This window comes from Lissotriton helveticus, chromosome 3_1, assembly GCF_964261635.1.
Source record: "Lissotriton helveticus chromosome 3_1, aLisHel1.1, whole genome shotgun sequence".
Taxonomy (NCBI): Eukaryota; Metazoa; Chordata; class Amphibia; order Caudata; family Salamandridae; genus Lissotriton; species Lissotriton helveticus.
The window spans coordinates 1,287,678,935-1,287,692,960 of NC_136061.1; the positions used below are offsets into that span (position 1 = coordinate 1,287,678,935).

General features: G+C 42.7%; 1 protein-coding gene across 2 annotated transcripts in view; it reads right to left on the bottom strand.

Annotated features, from left to right (window-relative positions):
• NTM (neurotrimin) overlaps nt 1-14,026 on the bottom strand; it is a 1,138,588-nt gene that overhangs the window by 607,550 nt on the left and 517,012 nt on the right. For both annotated transcript variants that reach the window (XM_078681941.1, XM_078681940.1), the window contains exon 2: nt 10-242. In XM_078681941.1, coding sequence (XP_078538067.1) covers nt 10-242 — 233 coding nt within the window. The remainder of the gene's footprint in view (nt 1-9; nt 243-14,026) is intronic.

Below are 14,026 nucleotides of genomic sequence, written 5' to 3' on the forward strand. Positions count from 1 at the left end.
TCAACTTACCTTGAACGATAAGGTGCACACGAGAAGTCTTGGGATGATTGTCTGTTTGCACGGAGCAGGTGTATGGTCCTTCATCATATACAGACACATTTTGTATCTGAATGCTGAACTCAGACTTGGTGTTGGCGACGAGCAGCACCCGGTGATCGATGGACCATTTATCTTTGCCAGTGTAGAGTATGGTACTGCGGTTCAGCCATGCCACCCGCGTCACCCTGTTGTCAATCATGCACCTAAGGTTAAAAAAAAGATATTGGTTTTTAAGATGAGTGATTAGCAGTATGTCCTTTTCAATTTGCTAAATTGTGAATAGCATTACATTGCAGCATGTGTATGAAAGCTAAGCAATCGTGCTTGCATCACTTGGCACAACTAACCGGAAACAAAGAGATCTTAAACATTATCTTGCACAACTTAACCTAATATGGTAGATTTCATGCCACACAGAGCCTAGGAGATTTGTCCAGTGGGTGGAGATCTCTTCGGGTGGAGATCAACAAAGTTAACTATACAACTCTGATGAACCACTGTTTTTTAAGCAGGTTATGTAAAAAAAATGTATATAGAATGGAGACTGCAAGTGGCATCTTTCGATATGAGGCAAGCTTCATGAGTTAGTGAGATACATTTAAAGATGATTGGGATTGGCTTAGCCTTAGTGAACTAATGAATGTGCAGTAGAATGAGACCTATCCATGGTCTACACAGAGTTTGGATGTGGTGCTTGGCTTCCTAATAAGAACTTAGAGGTTTATTCTGAAAAGTTTGGGATAGTAGCCTGTTAAAGGGTATTAAAGCTATACGTTTTGAACCACAACTGCAATGTCCACCAACATCTATAGGAGTGCATGAATGAAATTATTTAGCCATCCAACTTGAGAAAAGTTGGAAACTTTGCTTCAGATAAAGTGAGAGAATCTCTCTGACTTTACCTGACTTCGCAAAAGTGATTGGGTACTTTTCCAGTAGCATGACGTTTCATCACTCAAGGGGTGGACAACATGTAACAGCAAAACAGTAGACCATTTTGTCGGATAGGGGGGGGGGGGGGCCGCGAGGCTTCAGTGTGCTTGTGTTCCGGGGACACCAAATGGGGAAGTGCAAGCAAATCAGGACATTGCCAGAAGGCACTGACATTGCTGAGCATAGGGCGATGAATGAGGGCTGTGGCCCTGGACATGCAGGGTTGTGGCAATAGATACTAAAGAGCACCATCCAACCATTTCCTCTCGTGGCAACTGCTGTGGGGGGAGAATGGAGCAGCCCTTCTTTTTAAAACAAAAACTTTGCAAGCGCTGCACTTAGCAAAGCAAGCATAGGTTAAAAAAAAAACTTAAATTGAGAACTGCAAATGTTGACAACTGTGCTCTTCTCTAAACATGACATGGAGTGTGGCATACATCTTTTAGGTTAAAATCTGACAATAAAATACAGCATTCATTTAAACTTTGAAGAAATGATTAATGCAGTGCATAATTTTTTTGCAAGTATAAACTTGTGCCAACCTCGATAATTGGATTATCCATAGTATGCATAATTTCAATACATTGATACTCGTATTCTGCAAGAAATTTACAGTTAAGGAAATAAATTGCATACAATTTCATACATGTAGGCTATTGTCTACATAATATGCATAAAAACACAATTCTCATGAAAATTAATGAATAACTGAAGGAAAATATTTCGAAATATCCACAATTAGAAACACATTCTAAGCTATACATATGTTTTTTAAGGGAAGGGCTAGTCTCTCATCAAAACTTCATTTAGGAGACACATTCCGGGACTTAAAGTTGGTTTTGAGACAATGTTATCCCAAGGAAAGCTAATTTCATAACCTTTTCACAAAGTTTGTTTCTAAAAACTTCCTTAACTTCCTGAAGTTAGTGAAAAATAAAAAATAAATAAATAAAACTTCCTGAAGATAGCTTGGACGATGTTTACATTTAGTCACCCTAGCAGAAGTGCATGAGATAAGTGAGTAAGTAAAGGTAAAGTGCAGGGAGAGCTGGGGCAAAAAAAACAAGGGTGAAGAAAGTGCGAGACAAGAAAGTTAATGACCACAGACGTGAACAACAAGCAAAGGTGAACTTCATAAGGGAAACAACAACAAGAGAATGAGAGAAAGTATAGTGGATTTGCCTAGAAACAGAGATGCACAGCAAAAGAACACTTGCAAAAACCGAAGAAAGACAAAGATAGATGTTTTTCTGGAGTTTGAGCCACGTTCTGCTGCGCAGAGAAGATGCATTCATGTCTGATAATATTGCAATTCAATCTCCTACGCTCGGAGCTGGTGTTAAATCAAAATTCCATTTGTTCATCGCCCCTGTTGTGTCATATCCCTCATCAGACATCGCTCTCTGCAGACATGGCTTGTCTCATTGTTACTTTTTTATTTTATTCATAAGGTTCATTAAATTTGAGCTGTTAGTTTGGAGGTGGAAAGATGATTCTAAGACTGTTTACCAGACAGCTTGTCGTACTTGAAAGGTAATTTCCGTTGGATTGATGTAAATTTCATTTCCCTATTTGGTCCACAGGAGTTTAAAATACTCCTTCATGTATATTGGACTTCACCCTGTGTGTATAAAATTAAATTGATCTACATGAAGGTGGTAAGGTGAAGTCACTCCTCCAGGTCTTTTTACTGTCAAGGTAACGTTACCACAGCAACTAACATTCTGATTATACAAGTTTAACTCTCAAGTTAAATAATTTGTTATAATACACAGGGTTCGGTAATCCCTGAATTAATGGTGACTGATGCATCCAGTTGCAGATTCTGAAGAAAATATATCAGAACTCAACTAGCATACGTTTTTACAGTCGAGTGCTGATGTCACAATGCCTGCTGACACAGTGTAGTGTTCTACGTAGCCCCTTCTTACTGCTTACATCATATTTCAGTTCTGACTACCTGGGCACATGCGCTTCCTCACACCGTGTTTAGTTTTGTAATTGTTGTTATTTGTAATTGCTCAGCATTTCTTCTCCATGGTACCTGGCTGCACTATAGTCAGTTGCAGCTGGGATCCCTTGGAGGCAGGACATGCAGGACGTGGGCTCCTGTACCTTTGTGAATAAACTTACTTTCATCTGTACCTGGAGTCATCTAGTGTGTGATTTCCATGACTAGATATTTAGCGACAAATTTAAAATTCATCAGAAAACCAGCGTCACCTGCATTGCAATTCTGCTAGTTCTACTCATTCCCTGTCACCCCCGATCCAGCTTTTACTCAAGGTTTGATACCTCCTTGATTTTACTTCTTGTATAACAAAAGGAGGATCACCCAATAAAAGATGATGAGTACTCGATAATTTTTCTGAGCAAGCAAAATGTCCAACATACAGCAGTTTGTTAAAATTCAACCATTTCTTCAAACCCCTGGAAAACCTCCACTTTCATGGGAGAAATGGTCAAACTGCTTTGAAAGTTTTATAGTGGCTATTGACGTGGAAACATTTTCACCTAAAAGTAAAAAAGTGACTCTATACAGCAATTTGGGAGCTGATATCCGTGGACTGCCTGACTTGTAGGGGCACAGCGATGGCAGTCTTCCAACTGCCCTATTAGGACCAGGGCAGTTGGGCCGCCCTCGGACCGCTGCAACCGCCAAGGATCAGAGATCTCTGGCAGTGGCATGGCGGTCTGGAGCCCGCAATATGCTCGGGCTGCTGCAGCCCCGCAAAGAATATGAGTTTCCTCACTGCCACACTTACTTAGCAGTGTGATCACCATGAAAAATGTGGTGGTAAGGAAACAACGGGGCTCCTGGTTCCTCAAACCTTGTGGATGCACACAACATGTGCCCGCTGTGTGCAAGCACACCAGTACCTGCACCACATGGACTGCAGCAGTCCATGCCGTGCAGGTACTGCCTTTGACTTTCCCATTGCTGTGCCTATTTCATTGGCACTGCCCTGGGTACACCAAAGAACCACCCGCCAGACAGGAAAAAACTCCTGCGGTCCCACTCCAGCACTGCCAAACTAATAATGAGGCCATTAGTCTCTGAAGGTCAACAGATATATGGCAATTTACCTGCTCTTTCACCTCCTGGGGATGCTGATGTTTGAAATGAGTATTTGGAGGCAACCACAAGACTTAAAAATAAATTTGCAGAACAGCCAAGAGTACTGCTTGAAAGATTTAATTTTAACAACAGGAAGCAGATTCAGGGGGAATCCATTGAAGAGTTTTGTTTCTGCTCTCAGATTCTTGCAGTGAAATTGAATTTTTGAGACACATTTGACACTTTCATCATGGCTCAATTTGTTTTGGGTCACCACTTGAAGAAAATCAAACACTTGCTTAGCTTTCACAATCCCACTCTAATTGAAGTATTGTATATGGCCAACGCCACAGAACATTCATTTATTTCGAGCAAATGTATTGCACCTGAGTCTTTTGCGCATGCGTTGAATTCTGTGCAAATTCCTGAAACTGTAAATGCACTGTCTTATAAAGATAAAAAATACTACACTACACAAAATCTTGTGTCTGGCTTTATTAAAAAAATGTAATAATTGTCATAAAATAGGACACTTCCAAGGGGTCTGCAGGAGTGCTGGGGCTGGCACTCATGCGAATACTGTGGCTATCGCATCTGTCATGGATGAATGTTCGCAGGCTTTCTTAATGATTGACTTCACACTTAAGGGGAATTCAATGGAAGTAAAAACCAGTGAAAGGTCCACTATGTGATGTGTGTATTGGTTCTATCAAACTCAATATGATTGCAGATTTAGGGGCACCTACTACAATTATTTCGCATATGTTTTATGATCAAACATGGGGTAAAACTAAATCTTTACTTGCTCCTGATATCTCTCCTAAGGCATATGGATACCAGGATGTTAATATGGTTGTTTTGTTCCGGGAGGATTTGGAATGTTTAGGAAAGCAAACATGCACCAAGATATATGTAGCTGAGAAAGGTAAATATATTGTGGGAAGGCAAGACTTAGCAAGATTGGGTTTGATGCTTGTTCCTGGTTCACCCAATTCTGTTATGGTGATAACATGCTGGTGGCATCAATTAGTAACCAAAGGGACAGTGTATTGGCAGAGATAATTCAGAAGTTCCCAGAAGTTTTCACTAATAAATTTGGTTGAGTCCACAAATTTGAACACAGATTAAAATTTGAGAAGACTACCATACATGTGTTTTGTAAGGTTATGCCAGTGCCTTTATCTGTAAGGTCAGAACTCAAAAGCATATTCGACAAACTGGTTAAGGAAGGTGCTACTGCACACACAGACTCCTCAGAGTAGGTAAGTCTCATTGCCGTTGCACGCAAGAAATATAGGGCGATACCAAAGGGGTTGATGGACGGAGCGTTTGAGCAAATCAAACACTCACCCCCAGTCAACTGATCTGGGTTTAATCCATCACCATTCTTTAGCTCAATCCACCACCCCAGTTCAGACATGGCCATATGCAATCAGTCTGACCCTGTGCCTCATGGGATCAGTCCAGCCTGAACTGCAAAGCCATGTCTTCCCGGGACCGGAAACAAGCATCCTGGGACTGGTTTCGGATTCTTAATCCTCATCAGCCAGGCTATCTTGAATCCAGTGGTAGAGTGAGCAAGAGACACACGTCTGGGCATACCCTGCCAAATTAGGGTGAACAAAGTGATATCAAAGGGGATGATGGACGGAGCGTTTGAGAAAATCAAAGACTCACCCCCAGTCAACTGATCTGGGTTTAATCCATCACCATTCTTTAGCTCACTCCACCACCCCAGTTCAGACATGGCCATATGCAAATCAGTCTGACCCTGTGCCTCATGGGATCAGTCCAGCCTGAACTGCCAAGCCATGGCTCCCCTGGACCGGAAACAAGCATCCTGGGACCGGTTTAGGATTCATAATCCTCATCAGCCAGGCTATCTTGAATCCAGTGGTAGAGTGAGCAAGGGACATAAAGGGACTTTAGGCTTTGTGTGGACTTGCGCACTCTTAACAAGAATGCGATTGTGGATTGTCACCCCTTACCCAAGATAAATGAGTTATTGGCAAATATATGTGGTGCAATATTTTTCTCACTGTTGGACTTATGCTCTGCTTATCAGGTCCCATTGCATCAAATTTGCAAGACCTCACCACCTTTGTCACTCTTTTTGGGGCTTAATATTTTTAAGGTTGCTGTTTGGTCTTGAATCTGCTGCAAGTGTCTTCCAGAAGTTGATCGACTCCATTTTGTCTAACATACCTGATACCAGAGCCTACCATTAGGATGAATTAGTGTTTTCCAACACAGTAGCTGAAAATAAGAAAATTCTTAAAGTTTTGGAGGTATTTAAGGATGTGGGCATCGCTCACAAGCCTGAGAAATGCTGTTGATTGAAGCTGGAATTTGACTATTTGGGTCACCACATTTCTGACGATGGCATAAATCCCAAATTGTCTTTAGTTCAAGCAATTCAGGATGTAACCCCACCAATGGACAAAAACACCTTGAGGTCATTCCTTGGTATGAGCGAGTACTACTCAAGGTTTATCCAGGCAGGGGTATGTTCTGGTTGTACAAACGCTTTGGAAACTATTGCAGAAAGATGTACAGTTAATTTCAGATGAGCTCACTGGCCAAGCCTTTGGTAAAATCAAGTAATTAATCACTAATGCACCAGCTATGTCCTCTTTTCGACCTGAAAGCAAATGTATACTTACAGTGAATGTAGGCCAAGTTGGTATACAGGATGTTCTCTCAAAATTCAATGACAGAGAACATACAGTAGCCTTTGCCTCCCGCTCATTGAAGGCTCCAGAGCTACACTATAGCACTATTGAGAAGGGAGGCACTGCTCATGGGCCATTGAAAAGTTTAAAACTGTTCTTTGGCGCATGTGCTTTGATTTATCTACCGATCACAAACTCCTTATACATTAACTTAATTGCAATGGTTCAGGAAAGGTTTCGGCAAGGCTTGTCAGACACCACTCTTGGTTACAGGAGTACAGTTTCAAAATTGACTACACTCCTGGTAGGAAGAACTCTAGAGCTGATTTGTTTTCTAGAATGCCACTTCAAGATCTTCAATAATCAGAAGATAGTGAAGATGTCTGTGGTAGCCACTTCAGATGACATAATGAGCTCTTCTGGTTTGGTCTCTCGTGAAGAATGGGTGTCTGCTCTTGAAGAAGACAATGTGTTAACTACTATACTGGACTTTGTCAAAAAAGGGGGGCTCACGGGAAAGGTCATTACCTGCTTCCCTCAGATCTTTCTTGCATGAGAAAGCGAACTATCCATTGCAGATGGCTTTATCTTACATGATAATGTCACTGTTCCTCCTTCATCTGTTATCTTTAAAAGCTGCTCACCAAGCTCAGTTAGGGGTGGGAGCCACCTGTAAAACCTTTAAACTTTAGTGACCTTCTTTAGATTCACAAGTTGCAAAGTGGATTTCTGATTGCAGTACTTGTTTACTGCCTGACAAACACAGGATCACTCATTGTTGCACACTGTTCCACTTCCTGATGAGGTGTGGCCTAAGATTGCCTTAGACTTTGCTGGCCCATTCAAACTTTTGCCCTTGGATAAGAGATTTTTGTTGGTCTCAGTTGATTATTTCTCACAAAAATTATTTATTATGAATGTGTTCCAACCACTAGTACTGTCACAAATATCACATTTTGAAGTAAAATCTTCAAAACTGTGGGGCCACCAAAGGATTTGGTCACCTATAACGGACCACATTTTGTGTCTTCACAAATGAAGGAGTTTGTTCAGAACCATCACATTAGACATTTGAGTCTGACTTTATACTTGCCAATCTCAGGTGGTTGGGTGGAAAGGTTTCTTAAGGAAGGAATACAATCTGATTTGCCTAGAAGGGTTATAGTGGAAGATTTTCTAATGAAAAATGTTTGGACGTACCATCCGACGCCACACTCTCCCACTAGTGTATTTTATTTTTGTTTAAGAAAGAGAACATCCAGATCTCACATTTGTCCAGATTGGGTCAAGGACCTTGTACCAAAGGAGAAAGATTGTCATTGTAAAATATCTGAGATGGTCAAGGAGAGAGTAGCTGCGGTCCAGTCAGCCCATAAAATTCACTATGACAAAATGCATGGGGCCTTATTTATGAAGGCCTTGCGCCGCCGGTGCGCCACTTTTAAAATGGGGAAAAGTGACGCACCGGCGGCGCAAGGCCTTTATAAATAAGGCCCAAGATGTTAAAAATATTGATTTTATGGTTGCTGATTGGGTGTGGATCAAACATCCCAATAGAGGTAAAAAGGGACACTAGGTTTTTGTTGGACCAATATAAATCATTAGAGTGGCAAGAGGGTCAGACTTGCTTAATGAGAGAGTTGGTAGAGCAAAAGAGCCCTTGTGACGTTAACTCCTGAGAAAGCTGAGAAAATTCACACAAACAAATGGAAATGGAGGTCAAAATAGTGATGATTGATTTGTATTAGAAAGAAACATTTCTTCTTCAAGTATTTCTCCTAAAGTGAGTGCAGAATTACATAGATCTGAAACAACTGACAGGTAATTCAGAAAAATGTATTAAGCCCAGGTCCTCTGATGGTACTGATGTAATAAACCTCTAGGGAATGTCAGGACTTGTCACAATGTTTCCATGTCAGCAAAATACAGAAATTTTTATGTGCATTAAATTTGATATATTTTTATATTATTTTTGTTTTGTTTATAAGGGGGGAGATGATGTAGTGTTCTATGTAGTCCTTTCTTATTGTTTACATCATATTTCAGTTATCACTGCCTGAGCACATGCGCTCTCTCACACCGGGTTTAGTTTTGTAATTGCTGTTATTTGTAATGGCTCATGCCCAGCATTCCTTCTCCATGGTACCTGGTTGCAGTATAGTGAGTTGCAGCTTGGATCCCTTGGAGGCAGGACATGATGGACCTTTACGAACAAATGTACTTTTATTTGTACCTGTAGTTTTCTGCTGTATGAGTTCAACCACTACACAGAGCCAGTAGAAAGGGTGAGAGGCAGGTCAGGTCACGAAGCACAATTGAAGCCTTTGTTCAAAGCAACAAGTCGCTTTTCTTTCCCCTGCTAAGCTAAATATGCTGCCTCACTTGTCCCTTGCCCTTAAAAAGCTATTGAATAAATGTCTCTAGCTACATAATACAGAGCAAAACATGCATCTTGATGAATAAATCTACCCATTGAAGGACCTGCGTACCTTCACAGCCCTCCGGAACTCCAGCCAGGCATAGATTAGAGCGACACAAGTGATTTTCTAGCTCCTCAATTTTATTTTCCTATGGAAACTTTTGTTTCCTTACTTTCTTGACTTGCTCCTGCATTGCGCTAACCTGGTCTCAAGTTGCAAAATTGTAGATTCGGCTTCCTGCACTCGTTCTGGAAAGTTCACCATTGCTTCTTCGGTTTTAGGTAGCCGCTGGTGCAATGCTGCAATTTCAATTGCTATGGAAGCTTTTAGCTCTCTAATTTTGTCCAGAATGACATGCAACATTGTCTTTATATCCCACTGTGCGGTAACCCTGACCCTTACTTTCAATTCAGATGCAGCATCTCCTGGGACCAAGATGATGCCAAGGCCTGGGGCTGGGGTTGGTCTTGCAAGATCATCTCTGAGCTAGAGGCTGGGTTAAGAGTCTGAGATTGCGAATTAGACTGAGTTTGCAGCAGTTCCTGGAAGTCACTGTCCTGGGACTGTGATGGCCCTATAATTGAGGTTTGAACAAAAGTCTGTAAGGATACTGCTGGACCCCTATCAGAGGACTGGCGTATACCTTGATGCCCGGATGGCACTACTTTCCCTTTTACTTCAATTCGCCGGAGCGGTTGCATCCATTATATCAACCTACAGCAGATCTTTTTAGCTTCATTCTCCTTCTCGTTTTCCTTATGTTCTATCACTCTTCTGTTCTCAGTACACTCTATATGTATTCCCACTCTTGTTAGTGAGCCCACCTTGTGGGTTCCGTCTGATATTGTGGGACGCCTGCCAAGCCTGACTCTCCTTCTTTATAAGTTACTGATAGATCATCCTCAGAGCTCAGTGGACTTATTGCTAGCCCTGACCCAAGCGCGGCTGGAAACTGTGATCTGCTCTTGCTGCGGCTGATGCGGATTTTACTTGTGCTATCCATGTTTTTGCTCTAAGAGCTATTGTTGTAGTGACATCAATGTTCCCTATCAAATTGGCAGCTTTTAGGTGTTTTCCCATGCTTAATTACTTTTATTTTTGAATGTTTCCTCCTCTTTCTCGCAGTCCCTGATGCCAGCCCTTAATTCACTAACTTCAAAGCCCCACAAACATGCAACTATTTGCAGAGTTGGGGGAGGGACTACAAAGCCCCACGACCATGGAACCGATTACAGAGTTGGGTGAGAATCCTTCCCAGTAACCTACTACCAGGTAAAATGTGAATGGCTAAAGCACCACTAAGCACTTAACCCTGGGGTGAAACTTGAAGGTTCTCCCCATTTAGCGCCATGCAGAAGCCTACCTTTTTTTCATGGTAATATTTTTCCCCTTGTAGGTGGCTCTTTGGGGCTGCGGCATTCTTGTGCTTCTCAAAGGGAAAGCGCAACCTTCTCCCCACTGCTGCTGCCCCCCGTTCACATTAAGCCACCGGAATATCAAACTAAAACAAACCACTGGGTTCCCGGTTGCTCACCGGCACCCACGTCCTTCAAACGCCATAGAGCAGCTCTTTCTGCGTTACTGCCTCTCTGCATTCAGGAAGCGGATACGACTCAACGTGAAGTGGAGGGGATGGGGGTGAAGGTCCTGGCAATGGAGCTTATGGGATCTGCCCTCTGTCAACTCTCATGCTCGACCCAAGGGTTCTAAATCTGATGTGCTCAGGACAGCTGCAATATAATTTGTAGAACTATTTCATCAAAATTCGTGCCCTACTTGTGTGAGACCGTACTGTGTAATTTTTTATGTTTCTAGCCTTGCAAGCCAAATAGCAGAGACGAAAACAGTGTAATATATATCTGAAAAGTAGACATTCTGGAAAAATCACTGCTCCCATACACTTTCCATCCATTAATACACGGTAAACTGAAGAACATTGTCATCAAAACAGACTACGTCCTTTCGTTTACATATCAATATTGCTGATCCAATGATGAATGGAAAAGGTCCTGCCATGTTTCCTTAACTCGCTTAAAAGCTGTACACCACCCCAGGGGAGGGTCAAGTTGGTCACATCCAAGTTAATAGTAGTCCTAAGGTGCAGCAATTTCATGTGCATTTATCCGAGTTTACTACCCCCACCCTGCCACTCCCCAACCCTCTCCACCGCCTCGCAGCACGCCCTACACAAGCCGCCACTGCTGGTTAGTCAAGAGCACCCCTCCCAAATATCCAAATATTCCAGTGCTCAGCCTGGCAGTGTCTAGAGCTTCTTGGAGGCTGTTGCCACTGTCAAATATTGTCACCTGACAATCGTCTCATATCTGATGGTGGTTCTTTTGTATCAAAAGTAGTGCCCGTTTAAGGTGAGATAAATGCCAGGCTTGAAAAATCCCACGTTTATCAGTGCACATGCCCAAACGGGGTATAGAAGACATATGGTGGCACTGTTAAAATTAGGGCTTGGCTAAAACATCAAACCTTCCATTAAACCTTCTCGGTGCCTCTCCTCTACAAAGATCCAATCACAGGTAAACGTGTGTGACTGTACGTACCTGTTTGTATTACCTGAGATCAACACACTCAACTGAGAATATGAGAAGAAGCCAGTACCTTTTATCGGTAAAACCCTACCACAAGGAGAGAAGAACTAGGCAACCGATGCTGCTTTGGGGATTGACACGATATATATATATTTGGCCTTCACTTCACTTTCCAGACTGATCAATATCCTTTGAAGATGTTAATTATTACAGGGCGGCTAGAGAGGGCAAAACTACTCCGACTGGGCACCTAATTGAAAGGACTGAACATGGTACTTCATCAACTATGTGTGATAATCATCCATGCTAACAAAATGTCTTTGGCTCAAGAATGACTCAAGCAGAAACATTCCTGAGATTAGAAAGCCCATTATTCGTAACTAGAAACATGAACAGTCTGTGGGACATACACCATCTCACTAGTAACTCTTCATTTTGTCTGATTTCTTTGTGACCTCTGTAAGGGTATCACTTGTAAACAGAATGAGACAGTCCATTACTTTACAGATAGATTTATGGTTGAGACCTTCACAGCAGTCTGGGCTTTTGCAGCCTGCTAGTGCGGAGTCATATTTTATTGTCACTGGTAGCAGGCCATCCAAATAACTTGTAAGCCTTCTTTCTTTGCTGTCCACGAGGGCACAGATGACTTCTGAACGTTTTTTTTGTTGATTTCTGTATTTCTTTATTGTGTATAAAAAATATATATTTACATGGAGCACGGAACATGCATGAGTGGAGGAAGAAGGGAAGAGAAAAAAAAAAAAAAAAAGGAAAAGGAAAAGGAAGGAAGAAAGAAAAGGGGACGCCGGGGGGGGGGGTGAGGGGGGGAAGTGATCCGCTGGTCTTCTGTGTCTTTGAGGTGGTTCGATAGTTCGACAGTCAAGTTCGAATAGTTCGGATGTCAGCTTCCCAAGCCTTGCTTGTCGTTGTATCCTGCTGCCCCCCTTCTCGATGCTAAGCTGGTTTCCTGTCATGCCCCGGACCATAGAGGGAACAGAGACGGATAGAAGTCAGAAGTGAAAGAGGTGAAGCGCCTTGCAAGCCGGTTCACTTTCTATTAGCGCGTGGATCTGCCGAGTGTGCCCCTCGTCGTTGTCTGAGTTCTGCGTCTATGGTGGTTTGTGCGATGATAGGAAGAGGTCTAGGGGTCCCCACATGTTTGACTGCCTGTGAGTTTTCGGCGAGTGTTTCGCTGTGATGTTGTCTGCCCCCCTTAGGAACGTGACCCAGTTGAGCCATGCCTTGGGCGCAGCTTTCGACGTGTCCTTCCAATTACTTAGGACTATTTTGACTGCGGCAGGGCGGGGATCGAGCCTCGTGTCTCTAAGGCGATTCCAAAGGAAGGAAACAAACTCTACCTCAGGGATGATGCGAGCAGAGGAACTTTGTCGTCGCACACCCACTCAGCAAGTAAGGGAGGGAGGGGGGTGGGAGGGGGGGAGGAGGGAGGGGGGCGGGGGGCACGGAGTGTATACATGGGCTTACTTACTATCATCTTCTCTTCCTCTACTATTTCTCTCTTTATATACTCATCTCTAGAAGGAGCAAGCGCAGGCGTAGAGATATGGATCTTCTGAACGGGTTTTAAATGACAGTAAGGTTCTTTAGCTCCTGTGTGAGATGCTGCGGCATCCCCAAAATCAAGGAGCATTTGAGAGGCAGAGGTTTTGGTTAGTGAACTTCTAGATGTTGAAGTTTAGAGAGAGACGTATGTGTGCAGAGCAGGTCACCATTACTAATTTGTCACATTCTCGTCCGCCCACCCATGGCATAGGAGCATTCCACCTCTTTTGTATACAGGGCTTCCTTTGAAGCAGTCTTCTTTGTTCCTCTTCTAGTTTAATGATGTCAGGTTGTGCATGTGGGCTCCTGGAGGTGGAACCCTTTACACCATTTTCAATTTAAGTGGACGTCCCAAAGACCCCCATATATGCACTTACATCAAAACAACAAGTCTGCAAGGATCTTTAAGTCTCCGGCCAGCCCGATCTTCACATGGCAATGAGGAGCATTGCCACATGTGTGCAGATTGATTTTTTATACTTCTTGGCTCTAACTTTGCCAACATACGCAGGTATCCTCTGTAATATTAACATGATTGCCCATATCTTAAAAGCAGTGTTCATTACTGAATTGTTTGCTGTGTGAATTCGTAGAATCACTACACTCTTGTTAGCACAGATAAAACAGTTCTTTTGATTATTGTTAATGAAAGAAATGCAGAATGTTAACAAAAGTGCGACTACACAATGCTGTATGCAGGGTCGGATTCATAAAGCGGGCGGTTGTTCACCCGCCAATGGGCCAGTGCCAGCTTCAAGCTGTTTTTTTGTGGCAGCAGTTGGGTCATCTTTAACG